At 35.3% G+C, this 20,237-nt stretch overlaps 1 protein-coding gene across 4 annotated transcripts in view; it reads right to left on the minus strand.

Moving 5' to 3' along the window:
- Positions 1-20,237, minus strand: part of Mob3 (MOB kinase activator 3) — a 47,189-nt gene that overhangs the window by 18,737 nt on the left and 8,215 nt on the right. For all 4 annotated transcript variants that reach the window (XM_069837885.1, XM_069837884.1, XM_069837883.1 and 1 more), the window contains one exon: positions 10,788-10,938. In XM_069837885.1, coding sequence (XP_069693986.1) covers positions 10,788-10,938 — 151 coding nt within the window. The remainder of the gene's footprint in view (positions 1-10,787; positions 10,939-20,237) is intronic.

Here is a 20,237-nt window from a genome sequence, read left to right on the forward strand (position 1 = left end):
TTTAGCCTTCAGCATTTTGACAAGCACAATTGTTCTCTCTTGCAGTAAATGTTATTCAATTGAATGCTACCTGTGCAGTCAGCTTACTGCCTTGTCACACAGATGAGTTTTGAATTTCATGTTCATAAAGAAGGCAGTTGCTCCAATGTCTCAACTCTACTGATCAGGGTGTCAAGTTTAAAGTGATCTGTTTCCAGAATATCAGTGGTGAAGCAGCTGATGTATTAGGTAATCATGCTGATTGAGGTTCTGGCAGATAGGTACATCTTTTATCAGGCAGTACATCTCACTTGACAATATATGTCAGAGGAAGAAAAATTATTTGTATGCATCTGAAGTCTGATTAGTGTAATATGTAGCTAATTGGCTACGTATGCACTGGAGGGGGAAATGAACTGGCCACTCTACCCCAATATCTCCTGGCCTAGTTGCCTCATAAGTAGTGCCTTGTTGGTATCACTTGTGAGGTTCAGACCTGTCTTCGAACAGTTGACTAAGCAACAACATGTTCTAGATATTCTGAAGAAAAATCATTTAACTGATAAAGTTGTTGCATTTTGTGCAGATAACTGCAATACGAATTTTGGAACTGGAAAGAACAATGTTTTTCATAAATTGAACAATAAAATGAACATTCAAGGGATTTGTGCTGCACATGTGGTACATAACGCTGTGCAGACAAGTACAGATATTCTTCCCATTAATGTGGGAGCAATAATTAACAAAATATTTCAATACTTCCACATTTATATTGTAAGGATGGAAGAATTGAAATCATTTTGTTGCTACTGATTATAAGCAGGTTCTAGGTTGTGTCAAAAGTAGATGGTTATCACTGTTGCCTGCAGTTACCAGGGTCATTGATGTGTTTGATCCCCTCAAGGTATATTTCATGTCTCAGGACAGGTGTCCTACTCTATTGAAAACATTTTTTGAAACCTCACAGTCACTTCTTTAACTTCACTTCATTCAAAGTCAGTTGAAAACATTTTCAAATTCAATTAAAAAATTAGAAAGAGCCAACATCTCAGAAACTGAAGTAGCTGAAGAATTAGATTTAGTTAAAGAAAATATTGTTAACAGAAAATGTGTCAACTTTGAAACTTCGGTTGTTGGTTCAATTTTGACTCAGAGAATGAAGGTCTTTCCATAAAATCAAAATTTGAAGAACTAGCAAATTTATTTTATGATATTTTAATAGATCATTTCGAAAATTGAGTTTCTCCATACGAACTTATGAAAACAATTAATTGGATGGCACTGAAAAATGTTACATCCTGGGATGAAATTTCTAAATCTCTTAATGTTCTAAAAACAATAGATTCAGGCCCATCAGTTCAGATGGATGAAGATGAATTATTTCATTAAATTTTGCATATGAACAATATTGTAACTTGCAAACTTGAAGAATGGAAAAACAGTAATATTGAAGTAGATAAAAAATGGTGTGACTTTTTAATGCATTTAAAATGCATTTGTTCAGTTAAAAACATAGGAGTTGTTGTATGCTCTTTACTGGCTGTACCAGGCACAAATGCTGTTTTGGAGAGAATCTTTTCTGTGGACTAATTAAAAAAAAATCGTTTCATAACTGAAACTGTACAAGCTATTATCATTATTAAGACTCATTTTCAGTATCTCGATTGTAAAGAGTTTTACAATATGCTATTGAATAATCCTAAACTATTGCAGGAGATAAAATAATCTGAAATATACAAGATTAAGAACAAAGTTTCTGATGTTAAAGGAACCAGTTCGTGTTTAACAGATTAAAAGATCCATATAATTGTATGTGGGAAATAAATATAATTTTATTGTTCATAGTTGTAAATGTTAAAATTTCATTCATAAAAAGATTCTGACACAGTGCAGTTTCACTTCAAAAATAAGACATGCTTCTAATGAATAATAATCACTAATAGTGTTATTTGATGACAAAATGAAGTCTCATTATAGCAATACAGCAAGTTGTCTAATACTGAACTGGAACTGTAAGATTAGAAGGAATGCTTGCATTCTTTGTTATTCAACTTTTCTGTTTTTTAAAGCAAATTTTGTAAAATATCCTGCATTTTTTGAGTTCATAAATCTGGTCACTCTAATGTAAATACTCATGAGATTTCTGTTTGGCAGGGCTGGACTATATTTTTCAGTCTATAAAATTATCAAATATCACAATGAAATTTATATTATTATTATTATTATTATTGACTCTGAAACTATAACGAAACATTGGTCCAGTTCTTGTTGGTGCTGCTGCTGTTTTTAAAGATATAATTTAATTTTTAATAATTATATTTATCTGACATGCATAACTGCACAAAATTTGGCATTTGTATGATTATTTAAGAATTGTTCTCACACCTCCCATCTCCTCTCTTATTATGTCCACTTTGTCGTAAGTTTGGGCAATAAGTTCGTCAGTGTTGTCAAACTATATTTAATTATTTTAAAATCCTTTCTGATAATCTTTCAGTATTCTGAGCTTTTTATTAAAAATTAACCAAAATTTTTCATGCATAGCACATATTTCATTATGTATAAAGACGACACCATGAGGACACAGTTTAGAAGTTCAATTTGGATTGTTTTGGTAATTCCCTTAAACACTGTTGAGTTTCAAAATGGTTTCTGAGACAATCATGTAACTTTCCAGCAAATTACAACAACGCTACAATTTGATGATTGTGAGTTTTCATCATGACCACATAAAGGAAGTTACAATTTTTCACAAAACTAAATGCAGTCACCAATTTTCGAGACAATGTTTCGATTTTTTCTCACTTTCTCATTGTGATTGTTTGTTTGATGTCTGTAAGCATCGTTTAACTACTATGCAATGTTTACTTTTCTTAATGTAGCTAAATCAGTTACATTCTTTATACTTTAACAGAATCTCTGTAGTGTTTAACTTTCTCACCTAAATGTAAATATTCACTTCAGCTTTTGGTCAAGTTGCATCACCTCCAAATTACCAACATGGAAAGCAAAAGAGTGCATTTTTAAAAACAGCCACAAAACCACTTGTGCTTAGAATAAATAGCATAATAAAACTCCCTAAAATATATCTGATTTTTGTTTACGATATCTCAGAAATAAATAAACCAGCAGTTTTACAGTATAAAATTTTAATTTCAATCTTCTATGCATTCTGATGTTTTGTAAATATTTAGGCCTAACAATGTTCTTATTCATATTCTTCTTAAAATTGAAATTATTAAAATTGACACAAGCATAAAAATATGTTCATATACTGTAAAATTCTGGACTCGAACAGTAGATGTGTAAAACAATTTATGACAATTACTGCATTTGGCACAATGGGAAGAACATGCTACGAAACCTGTGAATAACTGGTCTTGGACTGGTCAGAATACAGCCCGGCTGGAAAATTTTACAAGTGCTCACTTCCTACCAAGAGAGCTTGCTCCCTACTACTCCCATGCTGCTCAGATACCATGTGCATTTGCCTAGAAGAGGCACAGCCCGTCTCCAAGTATAGAAGTGTACAGTGTCATGTACACTTACAATAAAATTACAGTGGACAGTTTTAGCTTAACGCAAATATACAGATATATTATTTCTGTTATATAGGTCTAACTTTAAAAAATAAATATACATAATTTCCTAACAAATTATTCATGAATAGTGCTTAGTTTTCCTTTAAAATTGCAGAAATCCATTAAGCAGGAAGATCAACAAAAAATAAAATACATGCCAATTTCACGCGTAATTTTTTACGTCACATACACATGGTTTAGGAAATGGGGAAGATGATAACGCAACTGTTCTATGCAATCAATAACAGAACCTTCTTTCACCTCAATTTGGGCTCTTCCATCCTTATTGTCCACTGATTCCACTCACATGACGAATTAGTCTGTTCGTCTGTTATGTCTATTTCACTTATCTGCGGGCACTCCTCACAGTCTAATTGCATACATTCACTTCTATCCTGATCACACACCACTTGAGGTATAAACTTCCGAAACTCATTCTCAACAGGTACAAGCTTCTTGTGCAAAGGTTTGAGAAGAAATTTAATGTTTTCGAGTATTATGCAAGTACATACATTGTGGGGAAAGTCACTCTGTAGACGCACATAAGCAGGACGTAGTTCTGCAAATTTTGCAAAACTTTCACTGATGCCAACAAATATCTAATGCGAACTATTTGGATTTCGCCATTAATACAAACCCTTTTGAAAACTTCTCTTCCAGGAGCTTGGTATGATATTGCATCATACTCATAGAAATGGAGGATTGCTGTGTGAATGTTGTCCGGTAGTTTGTTTCTCGACTTACGTTCCCCTGTTTTCTTGATTATTAAGCCTTCCTTCCATGCTAAATTAGCAATGAGTTCTTTTCGTTTGATTGGAGAGTTGGGCAGTGCTTCTTCAACTCGTTTTCTGCATTTTCCATAATGCTGTCTGCTTTTAAATCTTTTTTAGGCGTTGCAATGTCAGCAAGATCATCACCTTCCTCAGTTCTCAATTTGTCTCTCATCCTCTGAGCTCGTTTATGCTCTCTATTCTTTGCTTTAAGTTGTTCTCTTCTGCTTTTAGTTTTTTCTGAGTGCAGCTCTTTTCTTCCTAATTCTGACTTTCTCTTTTTCTTTCCATTCTACATATCAGTCCTGCTCCTTTTTACATTGCCTAAATTCACGCTGTCTTTGTGCTGATGATTTTGCCATAACAAAAACAAATTTTGTTTAATAGGCCTACACTGATATAGACTTAACCTTAAGAGTAACTACACGCACATTCACCTTCACCAACGTCTCGCTTATTGCTTACAAAGCAGTAGAGTCAGGAAAACGCGCCATTACGTACTGACATTTTGTCATGGCAGAAAACTTATTTTAGAGAATAATGGTTAAATATTTTTTGTTTGTACTATAATGCAGATTTTAAATCTAAAGAAACTTTTATTCCATTGCTTATTATGCTGTTTCTGAAAGTATTTCTTTACATGTTGAGCGTTACGAATTGACCAGACTTGCAGAGAATATTTACATTGATTTATGATATGTATGTTCATGACATACTTTTCCAATTTTCTTATTGAATAAGACACTTGAGATATTTATGAACACATTTAATAAATAACAAACAACCCCACTATAGTTTCAATTTTTACCACTCGATGGACATATTCATGGAATCACTCTACACTGGTGACTGAATGAGCTGTCTTTATTATTCACATTCTCTTTCTTTATTGCTGTGAGAAAATTCTTTATTATGATTAGTCCAAAGGTCCTTTGTCAGTATGATTATTTCCTTTCAGTTTAAAACAAATGTGCAGTATTTCCTGTGGAGAGGAAGAGAGGAGTGGTACGTTTGTTTTGAGATGTTGAAGGTTGATGGCTGTAACTACCAGCATATCAACAATAAGAAAATCTAACATATCAACCTTGAAATGTCACCAAACAAATAAAATTAATATACGTAACATATTGTAATATGAATAAAATAGAGAATTCATATACAAGTAGCAGTAGGCTTACTTAATGTACTGTGGTATACAGTGGCGGATTCAGAATTCCATAAAGGGAGGGGGCTAACTCGTTTTTTCCTACTATTGTCCCTTTTGTCGGTCCTGGTGCTTCTAGGACCAGCTATTCAAAGGGTGTATGCTCATCCCTAGCACACGCTTTGGTGATCTACCTACTTAGCCCCTGCCTATGGTGATATATAACTTAAATCTGAGAAAAAATATTTCGCAGATTCGGACCAGCAGTATTTAATAAGATGTTAAGGGTTGCACAGAGTAGTGAAGTTCTTTCCATAACTTCTATTCAATTCCCATCCTCACCTGATTTAACTGGAAAGAACATTTAATAATTAATATTAGAGGAGAAAAATTCGCTCTGGCACTGGGAACCAAACCCAGGTCCTTGGTTCTACATACCAAGCACTCTCACCATTGAGCTACGCCAAAGTCCAATCCACAGCACTGGATCAAACTCCCCTCCTCCAGGGTTTTTCCCTTTGTGGCCTGACTCCAAGTTGGGCATGGATGTTGACATTTTATTAAATCAACTGCCATTATACAAGGAGCAGACTCAGTTGAGTGACTTGGTGGCCGGGATTCCACAGTAATGTGCACAGTAATCTCTACAAAAATATGCACTGTTGCTAGAAGAATTTACTACAAATTATAATTTTTTTGGTCCTACAAAATATATCTGTTATGGTAACAATATTAGAGGAGTGCACTCCTTGTATAATGGCAGTTGACTTAATAAAATGTCAACATCCATCCCCAACTTGGAGTCAGGCCACAAAGGGAAAAACCCTGGAGGAGGGGAGTTCGATCTGGTGCTGTGGATTGGACTTCAGCGTAGATCAATGGTGAGAGTGCTTGGTACATAGAACCAAGGACCTGGTTCGATCCCCGGCACCGGAGCGAATTTTTCTCCTCTAATATTAATTGTTACCATAACAGATATATTCTGTAGGACCAAAAAAATAATAATCTTTAGTAAATACTGGAAAGAACATGTTGCAAGGATGCCTTCCAACCGCATGCCAAAACTGATTTTATGCTATAATCCAAAAGGCCGAAGGAACTTGGGAAGACCTAAAAAGCACTGGATGGAGACTGTAACAGACTCCTAGGTCTAATATGTGAAATGGTTATGATTATGACCTGACTTAAACGAGGCTCTGGAAACCAAGATACTGTGGAATAACTGTTCCATAAAAAATGGAGGAAAACCCATTTCAGCATGCAGACCTGCCATGACATGCATAAACATCCCCTAAGTGGTGTAGAGGGTATATGGTCTGGGGAGTTGTCTGAAAATCCTACCAGCTAGGTCATATGGACCCACTAACCAAATGGCAGGTGTAGTCCTGCAAACAGTTTGTGGGTTGTGAGTAGGTGCTATAACTGCCATAATATAAAAATGTGGTGCCTATGGTCATATTTTTTGCTACATCACTCTCCAATACTTTTATGTATAAAGTTTTTTTAATTTGGTTATTATACGAAGTTTTATCAACTGCTATGTTTCTCCAAACTCTGAATGAAATGAAGGTGTTAATGCCAGCTAAATGAGTCCAGGCTCCAGCGCTGTAAGTTACCCAGCATTTGCTCTTAATGGGTTACGTGGAAAACAGCGGAAAAACCTTAACTAGGTAACTTGTCCCAACCAAGATCTGAACCCAGGCCCACTTGTTTCACTCTCAGGTATGCTAACCATTACTCCACAGTGGTGGACATATATAATGTCAGGAGAACTAAAATATTCTGGAGGTATAATAGTCTCCCATTTGAACCTTGGAGTAGGAGCTACTACTTTCGACCTCAAACAGAACAAAGGCAGTGACATCAAGATTCACTTTCTCCATTGTAGAGACTTCAAGAAGAAATAAATCAGAATTATCTTCAATCATGTCCAGCCCTTTTCTCTAAACTCAAAATGTGTGAGAAATATTGAAGAGGTAGAGAGTTAATGGCTTTATTGCCGAAAACTAAGCATTGGTTAATAAAACATAAGATGTTAACAATGGCAAAGGAAGCATTTAATAGAAAAAGAAACATCTTCTGCGGACCTCTGGAAAAAGAATAAAGAAAGAGACTAGTGAAGTGCTTTGTATGGAGTGTAGCACTGTATGGGGCAGAAACAAAGACATTACGATGAAGTGAAAAGAAGCGACTAGAAAAACTTGAAATGTGGATATGGAAAAGAATGGAGCGTGCGAAATGGACAGACAGAATAAGAAACGAAGTTGTGTTGGAAAGAGTGAATGAAGAAAGGTTAATGCTGAAACTGATCAGGAAGAGAAAAAGAAAATGGTTGGGTCACTGACTGAGAAGACACTGCCCGCTGAAGGACGCACTGGAAGGACTGGTGAACGGGAGAAGAGTTTGGGGCGAAAGAAGATATCAGATGATAGACGACATTAAGATATATGGATCATATGCGGAGACTAAGAAAAAGGCAGAAAATAGAAAAGAGTGGAGAATGCTGGGTTTGCAATGAAGACCTGCCCTTGGGAAGTACACAATGAATGAATGTTAAATCTGGACTGTTAACATCTGGATTATATGCCAGCAGCCACCAGTATGCACCATAAGAATTTAACCAAAAACTGACATCTTGTCAGCCTACATAACAACTATTTATTTAAAGAATCTAAAAAATATATAATATGTAGTGCCATATTTCTTAATTAACAATATCTATCAATACTCTCACTTTCTGTTGGATGTGACTCTTCAGTCGAGGTTAAACTTATAATGACAAAGTGAAATGTTTAAATCACCAAGTACAGAAATAAGCTAGGCCTATAGTTTTTATTATAAACTAAGGGAAACCAATTGCAACCCATGATTAAAATATTTCTTTAATGTCGTGATTGATACAACTATACATATTGTTATATGCATTATTAAATTTACGTGTATCAATATTGTAGCAAATATGTAAATGAACATAAAACAAATTAGGCTGGCCATCCACTGGAACCGAATTCGGCCGAATGATCCCACAACAAGAGAATGCATTGGCGCGCGTCCATTACACTTGCCCTATTCGGCCGTTTGAGGCCGAATTACGATTGGATCCAATTCAGATGGGATTTTCCGGTCTCATTCGGCCGAACAGAGCAACACGTGGTCACTGTTTCCATAAATTTCGCCATGAACGCCGAAAAATTAATTAGATCTTGTATTTTTTTCTTTCATTAAACAAGTGAACTAAAACTTTTAAGGCTCAACAAATTATTATTCATGTACTACTTACTTGAATATCACTGACAAACGTTTCTCAGGTGGTACAACTTCTTTGAAATTTGACCATTTTGAGATTGATGGAAGAATTACATTAAAATATATTGAATTGTATCAACATTCATCCGATAGTAATCGAAAAACTTAGCACTATCTTCTAGAAGTTTATTGTGTAGGTGTAGATGATGAAACTTACCCATGGAGATAGTTACACAATGCAGAACTGCACGCTGTATTCCGTACCTGACATAATTAGGAACTTTAAATCCAGACGTTTGAGATGGGCAGGGCACGTAGAACATATGAGCGAATCCAGAAATGCATATAGACTGTTAGTTGGGAGGCCGGAGGGAAAAAGACCTTTAGGGAGGCCGAGACGTAAATAGGAGAATAATACGAGTATTAAAGGATTTGAGGGAGGTGGGATATGATGATAGAGACTGGATTAATCTTGCACAGGATAGGGACTGATGGCGGGCTTATGTGATAGCGACAATGAACCTGTGGGTTCCTTAAAAGCCATTTGTATATATGTATGTACTTTTTAGTTGGTTATTTAACGACGCTGTATCAACTACGAGGTTATTTAGCGTCGATGAGATTGGTGATAGCGAGATGATATTTGGCGAGATAAGCCGAGGATTCGCCATAGCTTACCTGGCATTCAACTTACGGTTGGGGAAAATCTCGGAAAAAGCCCAACCAGGTAATCAGCCCAAGCGAGGATCGAACCCGCACTCGAGCGCAACTTCAGACCGACAGGCGAGCGCCTTAACCGACTGAGCCACGCCGGTGGCTGTATGTATGTATGTATAAGCATGTAGCACCACGAGGACATACAACTGGTAACTGACGGCCGAAGTGTCGGCTCCAGTGGACGATCGATCGGCTCTTCTGCCGGTTGTCCAGCATTCGGCCATATACGGCCTAACAAATATTCGGCCATTCATGGTGCCAGTGGACGGCTAGGCTTAGGCATTTTAAGTAGCCTACAAACAATAATGCTATGTGCACACTACACTTCAAAACCACTAAGATTTCTGAAAGACATTTCTCTTTTTGGAACAGTGGTCAGTCAGCCTTATTATCAGTCAGGCTACAGGCCTAAAACAATTTTCACGAGGTAGTAATTTTTTTTTTTACTCACTCTAGTTCTTTTCCATATTTTCCCGCATATGAAAATGAATTATTGCTACACACATTTTGTAGACCAGCTAAATTAAGAATCGTAGGTCATAATATGCGAGCCACAATTCTCGAAAGTTTAGATCTCAGCCCCAGATTGCGGTTACAAAGATACTTAAATTTGTTTCAATAAATATTACTGTATATTTGGCCAACTGGTTATAGTTGATATTTTATGCTGAGAGACAAATTTAACCATAAACTATAGACTTACAAATTTTTAACACATTTACGCATAAAATTGACTAATATATTTAATTAAATGAAAAATACCGTTACTCATAAAAGAAATTTCAATTTTGAGTGCATTTTCATAATATACCATATTTTAACAGCCTTTAACTGTGAAAAAACTGCAGTACATTACAGTCTTATTTGAAGGTAAGCACAAAGAAAGATATTAATTTCTTAATGAACCGAAAGATAGAGTAACTTCATGCACATCCTTTTAAGACAAATAATACATTAAAGCCAATTGTAAGACATGCCAAAGCTGCATGATATTCTCCTTACTGAATTTCTTGGAAAATGTGCAACGTAGCAAATAACTAGGCAACAGTGTTTCTAACAAGAAATGAAAACAGACCTTTGTTCAAACAGCCACCAGACAGCAAGGCCATGTATTTTCGCATACTTAGTACAGATAAAGGTTCAATAGAATAATATTAATGATCTGCGTGAAAATTTTCTACGAAGAACAAGATTTAAAATAGATGTGAATAGTATATCTCAGTGAAACATTTGATAATTTTGGAGCTGCACATATTAGGAGCAAACTCGAAAAAGAATCTCAATTGCGAAATCGCTCCTAATATCTGCAAACACTATTGAGTCTATATATTAGCATATTATTGTACTCACCATGTACAGCAATCCAGTCATTAGGGTCTTCTCCTTGAGGTAACTGTACTACTGAACGAAGGTTGATTCCTGAATTGAGAGATGCTTGTGCCTGCTTGTGTAATGAGTACCTCAGTGTGCCTGGTTCAAATCTTTTCTTAGGGCGAAAAGTCTGTAATATTAAGAAATCAAGAAAATACATTCACTTAGATTAAATTAGTGCTTTGAAAGTGAAGGTCAACATAGAATCGTACACAAGAAATACATTATATTGCTACTTATTATGTCTAGTCACGATTATTTGTTCAGTACATTATGCAAACACTCCTGAGCATACACACAAGAAAGGTGTATATGAGAGTTTGGTAAATACATGACACTGAAATTCTCGACTTAGATTATAATTGTTTCTTTTTTAATGTAACTTACCAGTCATTTTAGTCACTTCTTGATTTCTAACAAAAATAAAGAATATAATGGGTGGTGAACTGGGAGACGCCCCATAGCAAATGCACATTTAAAATTTATATTTTAAAATATTATCTATACTTATAAGTTTGTTAAAATTTTTGTAGAGAAAAATTCTACATTCATCCATTCTAGTAAAACAAACGTTTATTCTAGAAAATGTAAAACATAAAAAAAATAATGCACTATTTTAACCACTAAAACTGCAACCATTTATGATACATGCTTGGTAAGTGCAATTGTCCACTGATCTGGAGCTACACTCAAAGATGTGTTTCATTTCCACTTGTGCTGTTTACCTAGTTGGGGTTTTTCCGAGGTTTCACCACAACCTTAAGGTAAATGTCAGGCAATCTATGAAGAATCCTCGGCGTCATCACGTTACCACAAATTGCATTGAAGCAAGATAACCTATTATCTGTGCATTTCGAACTGGCAGATCAAGGTCACATAAAAACATATAAAAGTATAGATCACGCACGAGTCACTGAACTGAAAACTCTGAACTGAAGCGCTGGTAATTCCGACTGTCCCAGATGACTTTAGTTGAGGAGAATGGGCCAGGAATGGGGTAAGCATACATGGAAAATGCAGTCCATTGCTTGACCTTGAGCCACCAGTTCGAAATGCACAGATAATAATAGTTGATACAGCTTCATTAAATAACCAACTGGAAAAAATTATACGTGCTCATCATAGTAGGCATTGATCATTGAGAAAACTGAGTGCATTTAACAGGAGCTGCTGTTGCTTCTGATTCATTTAGTAACATGAGGCAAAAGGTGTGTATGTATGTATGTATGTATGTATGTATGTATGTATGTATGTATGCACTGAAAGTTGTAAAACGTAACAAATAATTTTCATGAAAGAATGTTAATCACAATAGACCATAGATGCTTATACTGTATTTTAAAAATGACAAAGAAAGAATAAAAAATGTTCACACTTTCCACAGTGATTTAAAACACAGTCTCAAACAGACTCTCTTCTGCTAATAACAACACAATCTGTTATAAAATTCTCGCCTGACATTTGCTAACTGTACGTTTGAAAACTTGGTGACAAAAGTACATCTTAATTTAAGGTTGACTCGAAACTGGTCTTTGCTGCACTTTGCGTTAAGCATAGAAAATATTTGGTAATTATGGAGATTGATTACTGGGCGGATTTTTAAATAAGGACTCTTGATTATAGGGTAGTTTATAAGGTGAAAACAATGTTATGCTTTTTATTTGTCGGAAATGATGGGAACATGTTTTCATTGTGTGTGTGTTTTTTTTTACTAATTTATTACGATTTATATGGTTGAATTCGGCAGCCTTTGTGGTAACTGGTGGCTCGGTTTTAGTGGGGGTTTTTGTGATTGGCTGCTGGGTGGGGAGCTCGACTGGTCGATCGATTGCAGTATTGAAGGATCTGTCTTTTGTGTGGATAACTTCGATCGAAGTGGATCGTGTTTTGTGAGCGGGATGTAGAACAAGTGAGGTAGAATTTATTAGACTGAGGAAAGAAGAATTGCGCGAGTTCTTAATTAATCATGGTGTGTTATCTGATAGTTTGCATGTGGCATTTGTGGAGATATTTTGAAAGCAGATTGGAAGAGAAAGTGCTTTAGGTGTTAGAGAAGGGTTAGTGGTTTGAATGGGGAGTTGTGATTGTGATTGGTTGCTGGGTGGTGTAGTTCGATTGATCGATCGATTGTAGTATTTGAGGCTTTGTCTTTTGTTTTTTTTTTTTATTTGGATCTTGGATGGCAGTGGATAGACGTCTGATGCAGTGGTAGCATGGTTGTACATCTTGTATGTAGGAAGGTTAGGGTTGATTAGCTTAGGTTTTTATTAACCAAGTCGTATCAAGAATAATCATGATTTGTTATCTGATAGTTGTGTGTGTGGGAATAGTGTGGATATTTTGAAAGCAGATTGGGAGACCCTATATTTACGATTTCATGTCTTAACTGGTAAGGTGCAGGGCTTATTATATTTGCTGGTAATTATGAATTTTGGACTATTTTTTTAGACTTCCATTTTCGCCTTATTTTACCGTTGTAAAAATGATAGAAATACTTTCAATTGTCGGAAGTGATCTGTAATAACGTATTCTTAGGTTAGTTTAGGTTGTAGTTCATTTCCGACAAATAAAGATATTTCTATCATTTTTACGACGATAAAATATGGCGAAAATGGAAGTTTGAAAAAAATTGCCCAAAAGTAGTAAATCTCCATAATTAGAAAATATTTAAGAACTAGATCTATATTTCTGATGATGCTATAACAAATACCATCCCCATGCATACCCTAGAGAAGAACCACACCCTGCATGAGGTGGTCCTACTTATACTAAACACAGCATATCCAGACATGATAGTAGGTACACCCTGACACATACATAGTACTTACTTACTGGCTTTTAAGGAACCCGAAGGTTCATTGCCGCCCTCACATAAGCCCGCCATTGGTCCCTATTCTGAGCAAGATTAATCCAGTCTCTACCATCATATCTCCCTCAAATCCATTTTAATATTATCTTCCCATATACGTCTTGGCTTCTCCAAAGATCTTTTTCCCTCTGGCCTCCCAACTAACACTTGATATGCATTTCTGGATTTACCCATACATGCTACATGCCCTGCCCATCTCAAACGTCAGGATTTAATGTTCCTAATTATGTCAGGTGAAGAATACAATGCGTGCAGTTCCATGTTGTGTAACTTTCTCCAGTCTCCTGTAACTTCATCCCTCTTAGCCCCAAATATTTTCCTAAGCACCTTATTCTCAAACACCCTTAACCTATGTTCCTCTCTCACAGTGAGAGTCCAAGTTTCACAACCATAAAGAACAACCGGTAATATAACTGTTTTATAAATGCTTTCAGATTTTTTTGACACAGTAGGTAAGTTAAATTATTAGTGAGGATGTAGAAGAAAATTTCGAATATAAACACATAAAGAGGACTCTTGTAAACAGAACCCCACAGCCCAAACCACTCTACTCCGAACATGTTATAAAATAACAAAAATTAGAGAGAGAAGAAGAGGTGAAGAAAGAGTATTTGAACTGAAATTCAATTTAATGCTACAGTGTAGAAACTGAAAATGAACAATATAACAACAAATGAGGAGCATTGTTTCAAAACGTATTAAGTCCCCTAGTGGACGAAATTAAATTTGTTACTTTCTATTTAGTTATCTTTCATGCTGTGATGTCTGATGATTCCAAATCGTCATATTTGTAAACTGTGAAACCAGTACTTAAAAATGGTTTTGTGTAGTGTTTTGAAAACTTCTCCAGTTTACGAGTAATCCAGTTTTTCGTCGTTCGTGTAAAAAAATTGTAAGTTGCACATAATACGTTTTGAAACAATGCCCCTCAAATGTATCACTAGCGAATGAAATAGTTCTCGTTTTCTATACTATTACGATAATCTGCCAGCTTCTTCTGACGAAGAGCAGATAATGTTGACGAAACAACAATGTCTTGCTAACATTTCATAAACCTCGAAAATGAACATGGGTAGTGAATGATGGGGAGGGGATAACACGTGGTTTCCTTGCCTGCATTCCTGACCCCCCCTTAAACCGAAATTTGTTCCTGACCAAATTCCTGAATCCATTTTCTGAACCAAAAATCCTGAAGGCCTATTTTGTGGAATGGACTTTTTCCCGAAATCCACATTCCCAATATACCTTCCCGAATGGATATTTTCCCGAATCTACTTTTGTATCATTTATTAAAAATTAAGTATATAAGTTTCTATAGTGGCATAATATATAAACATTGTCTTAATGTTGGTATACAGTTCACAAAATCAACATTTCTAAATCTTCAAGTAAACGTGGCATAGTACTAAAGTTGAAATGGACAATAGGCCTAGAATTATAACCTATGGAAAAAGAGATACTAAGTTATTATTAAATGGTTACAATTGTTATAAAAGTAGAAATGGGACAGAAGGAAAAACTTACTGGGACTGCAAGAAACTGAGGCAGAGAGAGTGTAATACAACAGCCATTACAGTAAGTCAAGGTACAAAAGTAAGAGTTATTAAAGGTAATATGGACTCCCCACATTCTCATGCATCCAACAGAGAACAGACTGATGCTGAAATTGTAAAAGCAAACCTGAAATGTATGGCAGACTAACATCCTGAATTAAATCCTGGACAAATTTTGAGAAATAAATTACACGAAATTACTTCACATGTTTTAACACAGCTATCAGAACGCGAAAATTTGAAAAAATCTATAAGGAGGGAAGACAGAAAAGATCTGCCAGTTAATCCAATATTGCTAATAAATTTTATTTCATTTCTTGCACGTTAATATGTAAAAACTCGATTTGTGACAAAAGCTTTTTAAAGTTTATATAAGCATTCTTGTTATATTAGTAGTAGTAGTATTTATTCCATATTTATAAACCCTATTTTACATATAGTATATTAGGGTTATATTTTAAACTAATCATAACAAATTGAAACTTACAGACTACCATACAATAAATATACACTTGTAAGAGTGTAACATATATAAATTAATTAGATTAATGCCTTGAAATTACAGTCGAAAAACATAGAGAATTTAACATGAATAGCATGTTGCACTTATAGATAATATTATGACACTTAGCTAATATACACACATACACACATACATACATACATATATACATACATACATACATACATAAATACATGCATACTTACGTATGTAGAGACATAACATATAGATACATACGGTGAATAAACATTAATTTGATTGAAGGCTTGAAATTATAATCGAAATACCTAGAGAATTTAACATGAATAGACATGTTGAACTTGTAGATCATATTAAGACATTTCGCTAAAATATGTACATTTGTAGACATAATATAACAACATGTAGACATATATTTATAAATATACACATGCATACATACATACATACACTCACACACAGATACATATATATTATATATATTATATATACACAGCAAGATGTACGTCAGTAACAGATAATTGGAAAGGATGAACAATATTAAATACCTTGGACATTCATTATCACTTACACATGACTATGATATACAAAATAAATTTACCAAATTTATAAAAACATAATGCATAATAAATACAATTTTAAAACCATCATTTATTTAGAGTTATACACGAATCGCAGTTAAAAAGAACTCTTGCCCGACAGTTTTAATCGCTGCCGAGATGGACTTCATGAGACACAAAATGGAACCACGAAAGAAATAATGATATCCTGAAATAACTCAAAGTCGAATCAATATTACAATATGTTAATCATTTCAAAAGGATGGATAGAACACTGATACCGAAACAAATCCTGCAGTACGCTCCTCGTGAAAGAAAATTTGTTGGTCGCCCTGCTAAGAGTTGGACTGACGTGAGACCTTAACAGACCATCTAGTCTAATACATGTTTTGGATTATCATGATGATAAAGATGAAATTATAACCTTGAATATATAAGATGTATGAATTTGACGAAACGTTTGTAGCAACAGTGCTTTTGAAAAACAGTGCATATTGGTTGCTCATAGGTTATTTTACAGTTTAGAGCATGGACAGTAAGGTATTGTCTTTGCATGTAAAATATAGGACATTCAAACAGTAGATGTTCAACCGACTGAATATCTCCACACGAGCACATCGATTCTTCTCCAGTCTTAATTTTGAATCTTTCAAAATAAGCTCCAAATTTACCATGACCTGATATAAATTGTGTACTAATAAAGTTTGGAGAGTAAATTTTGCATTTCAGTCGATCATATACCTGAGGAAAAAATAGGTTTTTGGTGACTGAACCTTTATCACTTGCAGACCAGTGTGAATTCCAATTAGAAGTAATATGTTCTTTCATTTTACATTTGATATATGAGATTGGGCACTTTATGTATGAATAGGGTATGTCTGCGGAAGCAGCTTCTTTCGCAAGTTCGTCTGCTCGTTCATTGCCTACAATACCTGTGTGTCCTCTAACCCAGGATAGGCATATGTGATTGTGATTTTTAAATTCAGACCTTATATCCAAAGCAATGGGGTGAAGATTCCTATTGTTTCTAACTGACAGAAGTGCTGCTTGTGAATCAGACAGTATGCAGGAGTTCGTTTTGTTGATAGTACTCCATCTTATTGCTTGAAGTATGGCAAATAGTTCAGCTTGGTACACACTGCATACTGGTGCTAATCGATATTTAGAATAAAATATTTCTGTACCATTATTAAAAGCGGTAAAAGCACAACCTACAAAACTCTTGCCATCTTCTCCCTGTGTTCGAGAACCATCTGTGTATATATACACATCGTGCTTGCAAAGGCATCTTGAATTTACAACAGGATGGAGATGATTTCTTGGATGACCCAATGAGAGAAAATTAGCTCTTTGTTCAATTTCGTATTGAACACCTTCGTCAAGAAATAATTTACCCTGTTTATAACTAAGGAGCTCAGTTCTTGCAATGGCAGTTAAATAGAGTGGTGCTATGCCTGCTATAATTAGAGCTGCATCTGTTGAGATAGTTCGAAAAGCCTGTGTGATACGTAAAATGAATCCACGTTGAATCTGTAGTAATTTTTTCTGAGCCCATTTTTTATCTAGAATGTTTCGAAGAGCAGAAGTACAGTAGAGTATTGAAGGTTCAAATGCTCCATGATAAATAATACGTAAAATATCAGAGTTTAGTCCCCAAGTTGGTTTAGCAGCCCTAACTAGTGATGAATGAAATTTACTGGCTTTCTTAGCCAGATTATCAAAGTGTAGTCTGAATAGCATTCGACTATCAATTACAACACCTAGGTAAGTGAAGTGACTCACTGTTTGAATGTATTCGCTGTTAAACTTTATTAACGGGACATCCACATTCTTTTTCTTAGTGACTAACATGGCCGTTGTTTTGTGAGGATTAAAGTGAAGTTTGTTGTTAATACCCCATTTCGAAATGATCTTCAAAGTTGAATTAGCTTTTTCTGTTATGGTTTGTATATCTTCACCCTTTATTAATATGAGAGCATCGTCCGCATATGCAATAATGTTGCAGTTTACTGGCAAATCTATTTGCAACAAACCATCATACAGGATTACCCAGAGTCCGGGACTACAGACTGAGCCTTGAGGACAACCTTTGGTAATATGTTTAGATACAGTCTTCAGTCCTAATGTAAGTTGTGCTTTGCGATTACAGAAATAATTTTTGATTAGCTTGTATAAGTTTCTGGGACATTCTTTTCTCTTAAGTTGTAACAAAATCATGGGCCACCAGGCATTATCAAAAGCACCTTTGATATCCAGAGATATTAGTAGTCCGATCTGTTTGTTTGCCAATACCTCTTTAGCCCAGTTAACCACATTAAGCACGGCATCTTCTGTGGATTTTTGGGGGATGAATCCATACTGGTTTGAATTTAAAAGATTATTTGAATGCATATGATACATAATCCTGTCAATGATCAACTTTTCAAAGACTTTTCCCATCACAGGTAGTAGGCAGATTGGTCGAAAGGCACTAGCTGTTAGTTTGTCAATGCAATGTGGTTTTGAAATTATTCTTACAGCAGCAATTTTCCAATGGTCAGGAAATATGTGCAGTTCCAAACACTTATTAAAAATATTTACAAATAAGTCAGGACAACAATTATGAACATTCTTAACTATGTTTGCTGACAGTGCATCTAATCCCGGGGCTTTCTTGTCATCTAGTTTGTTGATGACACTATTCACTTCTTCGTACGTGAACTCTCGTTCATCTTCTGTACGCAGAGTTAGTTCAGTAAGATACCGTACATGTTTATGAAAATTTAAATCCTGCGTGTCATCAGGGAAGAAGTTGTTAATCAGATGGGTAGCAGTTTCGTGTGCATTGATCGTATAACCATCATCAGTTTTAACAGTCGTAAGTGTACGATTGAAATTTTCGGGTTTGCGGCAAATTTTATATATTACACTCCATGGATTCTGTGATGTTTGTGTGGAGCAGAATTCTTTCCACGTACTGATTTTTGCATGAATGATTTTATTTTTGTATTCTTCTCTAATAATGTAGTATGAATCCTTATACTTCCTACGTAACTCGTCACATCTACATCTTCTAAAGCGTCTATAGCTAGCTAAGACTCTCTTCCTCAGTATAGTTAATTCAGTAGACCACCAGTAAGTTTTCACCACAGTTTGCGACTTTTTAGGTAGGTGTTTTTCACATAAGCTAATAATATCGTTAGTGAGATTTTCAATTGTTACATTAAGAACTTCAGATGAAACTATGTCATTTATTTTGGAAGAGATTGGTTGCAATTTCTTCTTTGCAGAGATTTTAAAGTGATCCCACTTGACATTTTTAGTTCTATATTTACGAGTAACACCAGAGAAATTAGAATTACAAGATGCTGACTGGATTCGGATTATAATCAGTTCGTGATCAGACATAGTTGCCGTATCACTTACTGCCCAATCTGAGATGAGTTGTAAGAGCCTGTCACTACACACACTTACGTCGAGAAAACTTGCGCAGTTATTTCGACGGTAAGTTGGTTTGTTTCCTTTGTTGAGTATGGTAAGATTATTGGCGCAACAAAAATCGTGGAACTGTATCCCTTTCCTATCATTTATAGGACTACCCCAAGCATGGTGTTTGGCGTTGATATCCCCCAGTATAAGCAGGTGTTTATCTCTAAGATCTAGGCAAATTTTATGAAGATCATTTAGAACAATGTCAAAATCGCAGGCAGGATCACAATAAATATTACAAATATATATGTCAATACCAGTGAAATCTAAGCATATAACAACTCTATCAGAAGAACAATACTGAGGTAATTGTATAATGTTAGCATTTCTAGTGATTATAGCCGCGCGTGGGATGCTTTCGTTACCATCAGAGCCATTCTTGTAAGAATGTACAAAATTATGAATACCAAAACCAGAAATGCGATTTTTCCTATAATTAGGTTCCTGAACACATAACAATTTAATTTCATTGTTCGACAGCTGAGAGTTTAGTCCCGT

This window comes from Periplaneta americana, chromosome 10 (genome assembly GCF_040183065.1).
Source record: "Periplaneta americana isolate PAMFEO1 chromosome 10, P.americana_PAMFEO1_priV1, whole genome shotgun sequence".
In the NCBI taxonomy this organism is placed as follows: domain Eukaryota; kingdom Metazoa; phylum Arthropoda; class Insecta; order Blattodea; family Blattidae; genus Periplaneta; species Periplaneta americana.